At 35.7% G+C, this 16,136-nt stretch overlaps 1 protein-coding gene across 1 annotated transcript in view; it reads right to left on the bottom strand.

The window, feature by feature from the left end:
- Nucleotides 1–1,804: 1,804 nt before the first annotated feature.
- cntn6 (contactin 6) overlaps nucleotides 1,805–16,136 on the bottom strand; it is a 120,166-nt gene continuing 105,834 nt past the window's right edge. The window contains exons 18-23 of the mRNA XM_073851635.1: nucleotides 13,536–13,770; nucleotides 13,132–13,247; nucleotides 11,228–11,408; nucleotides 7,265–7,377; nucleotides 3,321–3,489; nucleotides 1,805–3,164 (exon numbers count right to left, since the gene is read on the bottom strand). Of these exons, the coding sequence (XP_073707736.1) occupies nucleotides 3,070–3,164; nucleotides 3,321–3,489; nucleotides 7,265–7,377; nucleotides 11,228–11,408; nucleotides 13,132–13,247; nucleotides 13,536–13,770 (909 nt within the window). The 3' untranslated portion in view covers nucleotides 1,805–3,069. The remainder of the gene's footprint in view (nucleotides 3,165–3,320; nucleotides 3,490–7,264; nucleotides 7,378–11,227; nucleotides 11,409–13,131; nucleotides 13,248–13,535; nucleotides 13,771–16,136) is intronic.

Below are 16,136 nucleotides of genomic sequence, written 5' to 3'. Positions count from 1 at the left end.
TGCAAAACTCATGTGATATGAGGTGGTTTAAACGGCTAAATAATCATTCAGAGAGCTTGACATTTTATTTTTGAATATAAAAAAATGACCGAGGTCCGGACCTCGGTGACCTCATAGCTGGCTACGGCCGTGAGCACTTTACCTGCAGCGACTCACTGTCTTCAACTGTTTTACAGCTGTGCTTCTATCAAACTATCCACCTTATTGTTGCCATAACTGCCATTTGTGAATGGGTCTGGCTTCCGGTCTCATAAGCGTCCAGCTATTTGTAGCTGTACAAAACAGCTTGTTTTGCTGCTTGATATTGCAAATTGTTATGTTTTACCATATTATTTTATTGTATTATCTTAATTATGAACATGCTGGTTTATAGTGCAGACAGTTTTACCGTTTACTGCACGTTGTTATTCTTCTGGTTATTTCCCAATAGCAGCTAATAAACCGGAAGTCATAGGTTTACTTTCCTGTTGAAGAATCCGCTTGCTAAGTGATGAGGTAATGTGCGTCCAATGAACTCTGTTTCCAGGTCCAAGCCTCCACTTATTTCCCTTGAGAATACCATCTCAATGGCCGTTTATGAGCACTGTTTAGTCATATTAAACATTTAAGCTAAACCTTTTTTAAACTTACGGTGTACACTACAGTCTCCATGCTCACAGTGCCCCAAACACAAATAATTAATTCATTTATATGTATATTTTCATTGTCTGGCTGTCTGGTATTTTGGTATAGAGTTAAAGGGGAGTATTATAACTTTTTTGGTAGTATTATATCACATTGTAAGTGTACATTAGCACCCTTTGTTGTTTTCTCATGGCATGTGACGTCAGACTTAACAACCGAATAAGGTGGATAGTGATATAAACAATATTGGCTCGTACCATATATGTTGATCGATATCAATATTTCGTACAAACTTGATATACCTCCCAGCCCTATTTTTGGCCAGAAGTAATGCTTTAAAGTAGTGTATTAAGCTTTTAATTTCACAAGATTTTAATTGATGAACTCTGGTTATGTGGATTACTTGTAGATTATTATGTTTTTATCAGCTGTTTGGACTCTTATTCTAACGGCACCCATTCACTGCAGAGGATCCATTGGTTATCAAGTGATGAAATGCTAAATTTCTCCAAATCTGCTCTGATTAGGAAAGAAACTCATCTACATCTTGGATGGCATGATGGAAAGTAAATCTTTAGCCAATTTTAATTTTTGGGTAAACTATTCCTTTAATTTCCATTGAAGCACAAGATGCTTTTTGGATGCTGGATTAGATAATCAACCAGTTTAACACAAACTTCTCAGGTTCATGAATGTTCAAGTGCATTGAAGTAATGGGGGGCATGCAAATATGAAGAAACTCATGTTTTTTGCACTTCAACATTTCAGTTAAATTATTCTGATAATATAATTTGAAAAACTAAAAATAAAGTTGCATTTAATTAGAAAAATTCAAAATAGTGGCATGTTCACTAGCACACTCAGACTTTTGGATACGCAGTATATTATAACTGTCAGTATGTACGCCTGTTGTCTTTATGCTCTCATCCAGCAGAGACTAATCTCAGTCTATTGGTAATTACCAATCAGTATGCAAGTCTTTGAAGGAATCGTCTCCAGGCAACCATATAGATCAGCCTAGCTCTATTCCATTCATCAAATTATTAAACGTCTCCTCCCGGATCAAAAATGCTTTAGTGTGAGTCGAAGGCTATTATGGATACTGTAGCTAATCATATATTTGCTCTCCATAAATTTCAATATGAAATTTTATTTATTTTATCTCTCAGAGATTGTACAGGGTTAATACAAAGGTATTAAATAGGTCAAAATGCTTACATAACAGCAAAAGAAAACACCAGACAAATATGTTACATTTATAAAATGCAAAATTTCAAAATAAGTTAAAAATGTGGATGCTATTAGGTTATTTACTCTTTAAACGAAAAATGTTCATGTAGAAACATAGAAATACAATAAACATAAATATTACAAAAATAATAAAAGTTAAAAAGCAATAATAAATTAAAAATAACATACGTTTTCCACTAATTACAAATAAATAAAAATGATTCAAATGAATCACAAACTGTTGAGGATATAAAACATTTCTTTCAGATGTATGAATTGTGATATTTAGAAAACATGAAACCGCCAAAGGGAATATCTGTTTAAGCTAAGTTCTGATGACACACTTTGGTCTCATCTTCAAGCGTACAAACTCAGCAGATGTTACCAAGACATATTATCATAAGAACAAACAAGATGAAGAATCTTTGAGAGATATGAGAAAGGAAAACTGTTCAACTGTCTCCCATAGCATAATTTGAATGTGACAGAAAAAAAAAACATGAACCTGATGAATTATGAGTTGAACATAAAGGAACAAGATATACATTTCACTTGAAATCATCAAATGATTGACTTTTGTAATTTTCCAAAATAACAATTCATACTTACTAGCAGCAACAAATCTGTGTAATTATCCTGGAACTACAGTATTTATCAAACCAAACTGTCACTATTCTTCAAAACAATATCTCTCAGGGCTTATGCAAAACAACATAACGCCTTTTTACATACACAAACACAGCGTCACTGACTTGACTGACGTGTGTAGAAGGAAAAACAGGGATTCAAGGTAATTTCTCTTAAAAATCCAACATTCCAAAGTCACTACTGCATTACAGGACTTAATATTGTGCTCAATTTGAATCTCAATTCTGAACACCTAAGCAAAATTATTAGCTACAAGAGAAAGCCTTCTTTTTTTTGCTTAAAATCTACATAGAAAAGACGAATAGTTTGACAAAGAGGTAAAAAACCATCACAATATAAGGCAATGGAGCTTTTTTTTTTTTTTTTAAAAAAAAGGAAAATATAATGTAACTAACCACCCAATTAGATTTTTAGAAGTATTAAAGCTGAAGTGTCTTTTTTTTCTCTATGCAACAATTATAAGTAAGCCTTTGAGTGTTTGAGAAACCATAATCATTCTTGAAATTCCATTTGGCGATACTAGTGGCACAGAAATGACACACTTCAGCTTTAAATAAAGGCAAAATCCTATGAAAACAACCATGACAAGATCAGAAAGACTACTCCATGAACATGGGCCATCTTGCTTGCGTCTGAACTGAAGTATCCCCTTGAGTTCAGGCCTGTGATGGAGACAAACACAAAGACATCAAAGACAGGATTATACATAGGAGGCCATTACAAGTGTCAAGCAATTGCCTGGTTAGCAGTTCGATTCTGCGAGTACAAGCTCAAAAATCAGTGTGCACCGCTTGTAATGAGCTCACATGAAGCCTTACTTGACATCTTTGGAATACGTATAGGGTTGCTGCTGCTGCCGTCTCCTCCGTCACTCAGGGCTTTGATCTGAACGAGCAGGTCCTCTTCTGACGGCAACTGAAGCTCCACGGACGTCCTGTTGGTCTCGACTACGCCGCTTCCTCTGTGCCAGTTTTGACGATACACAACCTGCGCGGGAGAAAGTGGGTCAGTGAAATGCAGCTAGTCTTTGCCAATTAGCTAAAAACACTCAGAAATAAATAAGTCACAACAACATCAAGGATATTTAATGATGTACAGCGGCCCCACATATTTGAACACTTAATTTCATAAAAAAAGTTGGAATGTGATTAGATAAAATATCCAACAAAGTATCATTTATGATCAAGAAAAATAGCACAAGCTTATTTTTTAAGCACAAGATTTCACAAAATAGGTTAAGTGTTTAAGTTAAAGTTGTTTTATATATATACACACACACTGCTGTTCAAAAGTTTGGGATCAGTATTTTTTTATGTTTTTAAAGTCACTATGCTCAACAAAGTGGCACTTATTTGATTAAAAAAAGCCAGTAATATTATAAAATATTATTGCAATTTAAAATAAACATTTTCCATCTCAGTATACTTTTAATTATAAAATTTATTTCTGTGGTGAAAAGCTGAATTTTCATCATCATTACTGCAGTCTTGAGTGTCACATAATCCTTCAAAAATCATTCTAATATGCTGATTTATGAGCAATGTTGGAAACAGTTGTGCTGATTAATATTTTTCATAGTTCTTTTAAAAGAACAGCATTTATTCCAAATAGAAACCTTTGTTTAACAATATACAGTTGAGGTCAAAAGTTTACACCCCCCTTTCAGAATCTGCAAAATGTTACTTATTTTACCAAAAAAGAGGGATCATACAAAATCCATGTTATTGTTTATTTAGCACTGACCTGAATAAGACATTTCAAATAAAAGATGTTTACATATGTGACCCTGGACCACAAAACCAGTCATAAGGTTAAATTTGACAAAACTGAGATTTATACATCATATGAAAGCTCAATAAATAAGCTTTCTATTGATGTATGGTTTGTTAGGACAATATTTGGCTGAGATACATCTATTTGAAATCAGAAATCTGAGGATGCAAAAAAATCAAAAAGACTGAGAAAATCACCTTTAAAGTTGTCCAAATTAAGTTCTTAACAATGCATATTACAAATCAAAACTAACATTTTGATATGTTTACAGTAGGAATTTTACAAAAAATCTTCATGGAACATGAACTTTACTTAATTTCTTAATGATTTTTGGCATAAAAGAAAATAAAAATTTTGACCCATGCAATGTATTTTTGGCTATTGCTACAAATATACCCCAGCGACTTAAGACTGGTTTTGTGGTCCAGGGTCACATATAGTCCACAAGAAAGAATAATAGTTAGAATTTATAAAAATGACCCTGTTCAAAAGTTTACATCCTCTTGACTCTGAATACTGTGTTGTTACCTGAATGATCCACAGCTGTGTTTTTTTTGTTTAGTAATACAGTCTCTTGTTTGTCCTGAACAGTTAAACTGCCTGCTGTTCTTCAGGAAAGTCCTCAGATCCCACAAATTCTTTGGTTTTCTAGCATTTTTGTGTATTTGAACCATTTCCAGCAATGACTGTATGATTTTGAGATCCATCTTTTCACCCTTTCACGACTGAGGGACACATATGCAACGATTACAGAAGGTTTAAATGCTCATTCATGCTCCAAAAGGAGAAAACATGCATTAAGAGCCTGTGGGTGAAAACTTTTTTGAAAAAAAAAAAAAAAAAAATTAATGTTCTGAGAAACATTAATCTATTTTCTGTAGCTTCTAAAGGGCAGTACTAAATGAAAAAATATTATATTTAGGCAAAATAAGAAAAATCTCCATTCCGTTCAAAAGTTTTCAGCCTCAGCTCCTAATGCATGTTTTTTCCTTCTGGAGCATGAGTGAGCATTTGAACCTTCTGTAATAGTTGCATATGAGTCCCTCAGTTGTCCTCAGTGTAGGTCTTTACTATCACTTTTTAGCAATTTAACACATCCTTGCTAAATAAAAGTATTAATTTCTTTAAAAAAAAAAGAAAGAAAAAAATACTGACCCTAAACTATGGACAGTAGTGTATATTGTTATAAAAGATTTGTATTTTAAATAAATGTAGCTGTTTGCATCAATAATAAAAAAACAAACATAAAAAATGTAATAAAATAATAAAATGCTCCCCTAAACAAATGGCCAACTTCTGCACTGAAAAACAAAAAGTGTATGAAAGTCTGCTTCACACCGTCTCCTTGCAATCTTCAAAGCCCAGGTAAAAGAGAGAATACAAATTAAATAATCGTTATAAATTTCAGATTTCAAACTGATTTTCAGTGGGAGGATTATTAGTATGTTTGCTGACATATCTTGCTGTGAAAAAAATAGCTTTCACAATCCATAAATCATTAAAATTTCTTTTTTTCGGATTGACAGTGCAAAACAAATAGCCACCAAACTGATATTCTTTCTTACTCATACAGACTAGAAAATTTATGATTATTGATTGCATTATTCTGCAGGCGCCTCACAGCGGACAGTTAGGATTGCAAATGAATAGCGCTTCTCCCTTATGAAAGTGTCTTTGGCGAGGCCTCGCTAAGCTCGTAGCTCCAGATGGAGGATAGCATCAGAGCCGTCCAGCTGTTCGCCGACCTTACAAACCTCTAGATTTCAGAGAGGCCGTCGTCAATTAGCTGGCAGCACGCTGCAGCAAATTAATTTGCTCAAAAGAAATGAATCACGTCAGACAATTTTTAATCCTCTTTCGGAACATTTTGTGTGAACTCTCGCTACAGATGACTCGGGTTTTGAGCGCAGCAGGAGATCGGAGCAGCTTGTTCTGAAATGTAAAAAAAGCCTCAGATGTTTTTGAGCTGTATGTATGACCTTGAGTGCGAAAGTGCTTTATTGCGGTTTGTGAAAGGAAATTCGAAAGATGATTACATTAACGGGGAAATCAAATCTAGACAGTGAAATAATTGTAAAAATACCTTTTCATTTAATGTCTAGTCAGACATTTGTTCAGAATCATTCACTTTTACCATTTATCATTTATATTCTTTGCTAAGGGCCTTGCTAAAAGCATACATATGAGAGAGTTTTTCATAATTTTACTAAAAGTTTTGCTAGCAAAAAGGTGAAAGAGTGGCCTCTGCTGAGAATAGAGATTCAAGATGACATTTTAACATTTTTAATGCAACTTTGATTGGATAACTGTGCATCAGATCATTCAAACAGTAACAAAAAGGCTGGTAACAGTTTACAGTAAGGTTGCATAAGTTAAAGCTATAGTTCTCTTTAAAAAAAATACTTTCATGTGGCTCCAAACCTGTATGCATGTCTTTCCTCTGCAGACGATATTTTCAAAAATTTTGGTCATCATACAGTTTTGGTTCCTATTGACTTTCATTGTGTTCCTTGTCCATACAAAGTAAGTCAATGGAAAATAAAACTGTACAGTTATCAACATGTTTCACATGAGAAATAAATAAATGTATAAATTATGACAGAATTTTTATTTTAGAGTGGATTTTCCCTCTAAGATATGTCTTTATGCTGTTTAAAGTTATGAAAAATGTCTTTAGTAACTAAAAGTACTCTATATAACCAATTGTCACTTACGGGAAACTAGTATTAAATACAATACTATGCAAAATGATTTGCACTTCAACTAAGACGTTCAAAGGAGTTGCATGAGCATATCTGGAAAGGCTTCACTAGCACTTCAAATGAAAAAATGTAATGAAAAACAGTATATAATGCAGCTTTCAAAGGTAATGTTCTCAGTCATTTATCTCCGAGTTGTTTTTTATGTGAAACACCAGCTTATGTGGCACACTGATACAGCATGTTTATCAGCAAAGCAGCAGAAGAGCGAGAGCAAAAAAACAGATTACCTTGTAGCCGGTTACTTCTGATTCATTGTCCATCGCCTTCACATGTTCCCAGTTCAGAAACACCTTTGAGTTTGTCAGATTCCACTCAATGTTCCCCGGGGGTTGACTTGGAGCTGAAAGACATAAATCATATTCCGATTTACTTACAGCTTGTGTAATATGACTGAACACCTCCAGCATATTTTGCCCTTTGCAATCTTAACAATCAACACCATACCAGCTGAGGTATCATCTAAATTGAAGACTTTCAAAGCTCACTGGCACGAATTCAACTTTCATTTTAAATGAGCAGGACTATAAATGGAACTTTAGGAGTCGTTTTTATGTAGCAGTAAAAAACTGTGTTGAAACAAAGAAACATTGTGCAGAACATCAAACGAATACCTCACCCAAAATGTAAATTCTTTGATCATTTATTCATCCTCGTTCCTTTCAAATCCTGTAACAGAATGTCCAAACTGCTTGTTTCAATACAATGACGTTAAATGGCGACCACGTCAACAACTTAAAATGAAAATTAGCCCATTATTTATATGTGTATATGGCTTTCTTCTTTAAAGTGAATCCAATCGGAGTTACAGAAAACATTATCCTGGCTCTTTCAAGCTTTATAATGGCAGTGGGTGGGTGTTTCTGCTTAACAGTTCAAAAGAAGTTCAATGTAGTGCATCCATCCATAATAAAAAGTGTTCCACACAGCTCCGAGGGGTGAACAGAGGCCTCCTGAAGCGAATCGACGCGTTTTTATAAGAAAAATATTTATAACGTAGTAATCACTTCTCTCTAGCTTGCACTAACTGTCGTAAAAACAAAACAACAGTCACGAATTAGAAGTATAAAATGAGAATTTGTAAAGAAAAATGTTGCATGATTTTGATATAAGCTAAAATAAGAAAACTTTGCTTCCTTTGCTTTTGTTTGCTCCTGGTTTTCACGAGATCAGAGGTGCTTGTGCAATGCATACATCCTACATCAACCACTCGAATAGGCTTACGCTTATGACAGTTAGCGCAAGCTAGAGAAAAGTGATTATTACATTTTAAATATGGATATTTTTCTTTATTCACCCCCTGGAGCCGTGTGGCGCACTTTTTTGCACTTTATTGGACTTGTTTTGGACTGTTGAACAGAAACACCCGCCCACTGCCATTATAAAGCTTGGAAGAGCCAGGATAATTTTTAATGTAACTCTGATTGGATTTGTCTGAAAGAAGAAAGTCATATACACTTAGGATGCCTTGAGTGTGAGTAAATCATGGGCTAATTTTCATTTTTGGGTGATATAACCTTTTAAATTTCTGTCTATTACTCATTTAACACAACTGTATGGATTATAAAAGTTTTAACACTGAGAATGAGTACTTTGGACTGCTTTTATGATGCTTTTGGACTTTTTTGTGATCGTTTTAGAGCTGGTCCCCATCCACTTTCATTGTAAGACAACAAAGCAAAGTAGACACTCTTCAGAAGTTCTCCTTTTGTGTTCCACAGAAGAATAAACTAAATTTTAATTCATGATGTGTGACTTATAAAAAAAGTGCACATAGAAAACATTTTTTTTTTCTTCTACATGCTGTTGTAATGTATTACTGTGTTCGATATTCTGACATGCTGGACATTTTTATGCTGCTTGAATGTCAGCATGCCCTTCTTTTCTTTATTTCCATAACTCCCTAACTGTAAAAGAGTTGCCCCTGATAAAGGTTTGTTTAGGATCAATTTTATAAATTTTGTGTTTGGGTCATGTTCCCACACAAACAATTCTACCTTCCACAGCAATTGAGGAATTTATACACAGTTTAACGCCAATTGAGCACTGAACCAGGGAAAATCTGCCCTCTTTTCTTATCAAATTTCCTGCCTAGGACGTTGTGCACCATGTATTCATAGCTTAAAAAAATTGAGGATAATAGCTATCGTAATTTGAAGCAATTTAACTAATGATACCCAGCCCACCGAGTCTACAATACATGCTATTATGATAACTATACTAGATCATAACAGTGGTCGGCGGTATCACAGTATTTTAGTCAGAGAATCTTCCGTACAAAAGAAAAAGAACAATCGGCTATCTGCTCCGACACAAAGAAAGAGATCTTTCAAGCTCTTTATTTTAAAGCGGCCTTAATTGTACGCTCAGTCTATTAGCTGAAAATAGCCATAAGACTTCCTCCATAGAAATGTCATAGTTTATCTGATCAGTTTCTGGCTCAGTTAAACACAGTGTTTTGTTCTCGATTATTGGCATCAGATAATGAGCCTATTTAGCCACGGTAGTTTAACAAAGGCCACCTTAATCTCATAGTGTTTAGAACACCCCACTAAGACGTTAAGAGGTCTATGATCCAGTCAGGCCCCTCTACATTATTTGACAAATATACATATTTGTTTGCATATCCTTAAAGGATTAGTTCACTTCCAAAACAACAATTTACAGATAATTTACTCACTTGTCATCCAAGATGTTCATGTCTTTCCTTCTTTAGTCTAAAGAAATAAAATTTTTGGAGGAAAACATTTCAGGAATTTTCTCGTATACTTCTATGGTGCCCACGAGTTTGAACTTCCAAAATGCAGTTTTAGGCTGTGTTCACACTTGTCATGTTTGGTTCGATTAAAACAAACTCTGGTGTGATTGCTCTGTTAGTGTGGTTCATTTGAGTATTTGTCAACGCTGCCATCCGAACCCTAAAAAGATGGGTCTTGGTCCGCTTCCAAACGAACTCTGGTGCGGTTTGAGTGAAATATGAACACAACATGGACCAAATACTTCTAAACAAACCTAAAACAGGAAATAATGACAAAATGTCATAACAAGCGGAATATGAATCCAAAACAATATGAGCAGAGGGCAAACGTTTAGCAACGAGGAGGTAAAGTGCCTTTTGTGAGCTCTTTGTGGTTCTGGTTCGGTACTTCTGCAGCCATGTAGGAGAAAATGAGATGGGAGTTTTTCTACATATCCTAACTGTATTGAACCAGAGTGCACAGAGTACGCATGCACATTGCAGAGCTAGACAAGACGAGCATTTGAGGTTAGAATGTATATAAATTGTATATATATATATATATAAAAAAAAACCCAAAAAAAAAACGATTGATTTGCTAGATAAGACCCTTCTTTCTCGGCTGGGATTGTTTAGAGCCCTTTGAAGCTGCATTTAAACTGCATTTTGGAAGTTCAAACTCTGGGGCACCATAGAAGTCCACTATATAGAGAACATTCCTGAAATGTTTTCCTCAAAAAACATAATTTCTTTACGACTGAAGAAAGAAAGACATGAACATCTTGGATGACAAGGGGATGAGTAAATTATCTGTACATTTTTGTTCTGGAAGTGAACTAATCCTTTAATACCCATTTAAAACCCATTAATCTCATCACATTATATATGCAATTGTAAATGATGTGCAAATGCAATAAATACCAATTCAGATGCAGCTTCTAAAATAGAAATCATATAATCATGGCTTATATGTAAATATAAATATATAGGTCTATATAAATATATATATATGTATGTGTTTTAACAGCAATGTTTGTGGCAAGAGGCCTGAGGGGGGCTGTGGCTGTTAGTTTACACGGTACAGTATGTGCAGCCTGAGGGCCTTTACTTGCACTATATGCAGTGAGGTGCCTGCTGTTCAGCTTCTGTTGGCAATTTTGGTCATATAGCCTGAGGCTTTCGAGGCCCCTGGAAGTCTGAAAACTCTTACAACATACAATGTTTTGTTATTATTGGCCTTTTCACTTCACCTTTTCACTTTTTGTGTAAATATTCCATGTAATATATCATAAAAGCTACATGCATAATTTATACAGATGACTTAGAAAATGCTGTTAAAAGTTTTTGATGGAGTTTGCCAAGCCACAGCATGCCATGCCCAGAAGCATTTCATGTCAATTACTCATTTACTGTGATTGGTTAGAAATCATGTTTTTTTAATAACTGTATGACTTACGTGGCTTCTTGGTGGTGATGCTGATGGGTGCACTGGAGGGCCCGGTGCCTGCGCTGTTGTGTGCTCTGACTGACATCAGATAAAGCGTGCTTCCCTTCAGGCCTGTAATATTGACTGAGGTTTCTGTGACCCTTATTCTCTCTGATTCGCTTTCAAGTGACCCATCCTCCAGCCACTGCACCTGTAATGGTAAAGATGACATTTAAAGAGACAGTAAGTCACTGCACTTTTTTACAAAACATATATTATATATTTTATTTGTGAACTTATGTTCAGCTATTCTTTTTAATAGTTAACTTTAAACTGTTTTTGAATTTTCAACGTCAGCAAAGCTCAGTGAATATTGATCATAGACACAGAGATTTACTAATTTCACCAAGCCGATAATTCACCAAAAACTTTCACAGTTCATGTTTTCATGCCATTTTAAGTCTTATTCTGATGTAACAAAGTGGTTATATCTAAGTGTGTGATATTGTGCATTCAGACTGATTCAAGAACGCACACAAACACAAGAGACCCCGTTCAAAAGTTTACATCCCCTTGATTCTACTGTGTTCTTACCTAAATGATCCACAGCCTTTTTTGTTTAGTGATAGTTGTTCATGAGTCCCCTGTTTGTCCTGAACAGTTAAACTCAGTGTAAAAAGATGGATCTCAAAATCATACAGTCATTGTTGGAAAGGGTTCAAATACACAAAAATGCTGAAAAACCAAAGAATTTGTGGGACCCGAAGGATTTTTCAGAAGAACAGAAGGCAGTTTACCTGTTCAGGACAAACAAGGGACTAATGAACAACTATCACTAAACAAAAACAAACAAACAAACAAACACAGCTGTAGATCATTCAGGTAAGAACACAGTATTAAGAATCAAGAGGATGTAAACTTTTGAACAGGGTCATTTGTAAAAATTCATATTTTTTTTTCTCTTGTGGACTTTATGTAAACATCTTTTATGTGAAATATCTTATTCAAGTCAGTACTAAATAAACAATAACATGCATTTTGTATGATCCCTAAAATAATTAACATTTTACAGATTCTGAAAAGAGTATATATATATAACTTAAAGCAAAATAAGTAAAAATTTGAGTCATAATTGCGTTGTTGAAAAAAAAAACCAGATACGTCACTACATTCAGTGTATATATATATACATATATATTTATATACACACACACACACACACACACACACACACAGATATTCATTTTAATGTTTGAATGGGCATGATGTTTCTGCTTGAGTAAGTGTGCTTCCAACCTCACATCTAAGAAATCGACATGAGAAGAATGTCATTTTTGTTCCTGCATTAGCGTTCGATACACTAACTCTGTGACAAAGTCACTGTGACTCAGTTTCTTTTTTTATTACGCTCAATAAACATCTGCACACCGCAGCAAGGGACTCTGGAAGTATTTGTGGATTTTCATATGTGCTTTTTTTACTACCCGAAGCTGTGAACGACTTTGTGGTTTCACCACGGAACAGCCGCGTGACCTGGGATTTCTCGTGGAGGCTGGTTCGGGTTGGAAGGAGAGAAATGGGCAGAATCCTGTGGGTTTCTCACGCAGTGAGAAACGACCTAGCAGCTGAAGTGTTTGCAGGAGGGGGAATTGATGTATGATGTCCACACATCTGAAAGGTGATTTATATAAGTGCCCAGAAAGCCTGGGTATTGGCGCTCCCCGGGAGACAGGACCAGCTGTGAGAAGACCTCTTCATTCTGCAGATGAGATTGTGAAAAATGTGGCCGGGGGATCGCAGACTCTTGTTGGGGAACAGGAAATTGCACACCCTGCCATCAGCGCAGTGCATACATTAAGGAGTCTGATTGAGGTGATGCAGTGTGAGGTCAGAGCACTTTTTTTTCCCTCTCTCCATTTATGGTGTTTACGCACCTCGTAGCCTGTTATCCGTCCTTTGCTGCCGCTTTGGTGGACAGGCTCCCAGAATACCTCGATCTCAGACGCGGATAGAGTGCGGGCCCAGACTCTAGGAGGAGCTACTGAGGGTTCTGTTGATGTCAGACATATCAAAAACGAGAAAAGAATGTGAAAAACAACAGGTAATGAGAACAGACCGTTTACAGGAAATTACCCAACATCAGCCTTTAGTGTTTAAATGTACCACCTGTTTGCAAGAACTAATTGCGAAATTGCCATCAAAGTGCACTAACACAGCTGTAGAGGGAGTGTAATTAAAACTTGAAAGGCATCCATCAACTTTTGTCATTGTTAAACGATGTCCAATAATGTCCTTGCACAATTTGCATACAATCAACAAAGAACACAAGCATATTAACCTTCATCTGCTGAATATACAATGACCACGGGGCTAAACGGTCCCTCTCCGATCTCGTTGTAGACGCCGACTTTTACTTCAAACTGAGTGAGTGGTGTAAAAGTATCATTTTTATAAATGTATCGTGATGCATCTGCCAAGGCCAACACGCTTTGTTTCCATGTTGTGGTGCCAAGAGGACGAAATGCCACCACGTAGCCAAACTTCTCGCCGTTTTGTAGCTCCTCCGGCACAGGCTGTGAGAAAAGAAGATGAGAATAAAATGTAATGCAATAAAGAAAGTCACTTTCCCTTCTGTTTCATTCCTGTGCTTTAACATTTGCATTTATGCATTTGGCAGACGTTTTCATCCAAAGCGCCTTACATGTACTTAGGGCTGTCGCGGTTAAGGAATTTCCCTTGCGGTAATTTTGAGTGGCTCAGTAGCGCGGTATGCGGTATTACCGCCATATAATTGTGTGTAGGCTGTTACAATGTAAGGTCATATTCAGAAATCAATAAACCGAAACCAAATCGCGTTGATACATGAAGTGAAGTAAACAGTACTTACATAGAAACCTAGCCAGTAAGAAATGCAAATTTTGAAGAAAAATGTCAGACATACTTAGAGGCTTTGCATCTGAAATCTTCGTGTATATAACAGTTAGCGCGCACCCTCGAGTCTGACTGGACGAGAGACTTTCTGTCAGTATTTCACCTGCGTGTTTTAGGCGAGCTGTCAGTCACTGCAGTTTCATTTTTACGCCACAAGATGGAGGCAAGAGACTATCTTTGAGTAAGTCTTTAATCCGTTCATTCAACTACTATACGTTCAAAAACGCTTATTTATTCAAAGAGAGACGTAATGAAACACGATGTTAAAATCATTTTAACTTTAATCGCCACTTTTAAAGGCTCAGCTGAGCAGAGCATCGATGTTAAGACAGAGATTTCACTTTCCTTGGACATGACAAGCTAGTTTCACATACATACCTGACTCAATCTGAAAGACAGACGCAGGTAATCAGCACAAGCTCAGTCGATCTCTCTCTCATTCGCTGTCTGTTTAGGCTTGTTAAGTGCATATCTACTGAGCCTCATAATAAACACATTATGTTATCATTACTAACTTATTACTAATTTAATATTCAGCACACAGGCATTAAGTGAGAAGGGCAAATCCTTAGGAAAAAAGAAAACAGGCAAATATCGCGGTTGCTGCGGTTGTTGCATTCCTCTGCGGTTATGCACGTCAATAGCGCGGTATTGCGATATTGCGGTTATCGCGACAGCCCTACATGTACTTAATGCCTTTAACGAGTGAAAGAACTACAATTGAAATTTTGTTTGTTGTAAAATATACATACAAATATTTAATATTACGAGGATTTAAATGCTAAATTTTTTTTTTCCAGAATCTGATCAAATCATGTTTAACAGCAGAATGCGTGACTTTAAAAAATAAAAATAATAAATAAAAATAAGATCAAGTTTACATCCTCCTAAGAGGGATCATATAAAATGCATGTAATTGTTTATTTTGTACTGACTTGTATAAGATATTTCACATAAAAGTTGTTTACATAATGAAAATAATAGTTGAATTTATAAAAATGACCCCATTCAAAAGTTTTTTTAAGTATTTGAAACCTTTCGAAAAATGATTATATGATTTTAAGATCCATCTTTTCACATTGAGGGCAACTGAGGGACTCATATACAGCTATAACAAAAGGTTCAAATGTTCACTGACGCTTCAGAAGGAAAAACGATGCATTAGGAGCCGGGGGTGAAAACTTTTGAACAGAATGGAGATGTGTACATTTTTCTTATTTTTTCTAAATATCATATTTTCTTCCTTTAGTACTGCCCTTCAGAAGCTACAGAAGATGCTTACATGTTCCCCAGAAGACAAAATAAGTTAAATTCAAAAAGTTTTCACCCCTGGCTCTTAATGCACCATGTTTCCTTCTGAAGCATCAGCGAGCATTTGAACCTTCTGGAATAGTTGCATATGAGTCCCCTATTTGTTCTCAGTGTGAAAAGATGGATCTCAAAACCATACAGTCATTGTTGGAAAGGGTTTAAAAACACAAAAATGCTGAAATTTGTGGGACCTGAAGAATTTTTCTGAAGAACAGCAGGCAGTTTAACAAGGGACTCATGAACGATTATCACTAAAGAAAAAAACAAAAAACAACAAAAAAAAAACAGCTGTGGATCATTCAGGTAAGAACACAGTATTAAGAATCAAGGGGATATATATACAGTGTATATTTATATATATATATACATAAAGTGGGCACTGTATGAGTAATTTTATCAGTATAATAAACGCTTCGAAAAAACAACAGCAAGCGCTGTTCTCCTCAGCAAGTCCTGTGATTTGATATGTCACTCATGCCTGTAGCACAAACGATGCGGGGCGATTTACAAGGGAAAGTTTCATAGGGTAATAGGGTTGTTCAAAGTGTGAGCAATAATATTAGTCCCTCAAAAATGCATTAAAGGAAAATCATTCAGCTGACATGGCGTTACATTACTGCAAGTTGACAAGTAATTTTCCGTGGTAGGTTTACATTGTTGCTCACATAATCTGAAATCCAGTGAATGTAAGTAAATA

This window comes from Garra rufa, chromosome 12 (genome assembly GCF_049309525.1).
Source record: "Garra rufa chromosome 12, GarRuf1.0, whole genome shotgun sequence".
In the NCBI taxonomy this organism is placed as follows: domain Eukaryota; kingdom Metazoa; phylum Chordata; class Actinopteri; order Cypriniformes; family Cyprinidae; genus Garra; species Garra rufa.
Note: the sequence above shows the minus strand (reverse complement) of the source record. Positions and strands in the feature narration are given on the sequence as shown.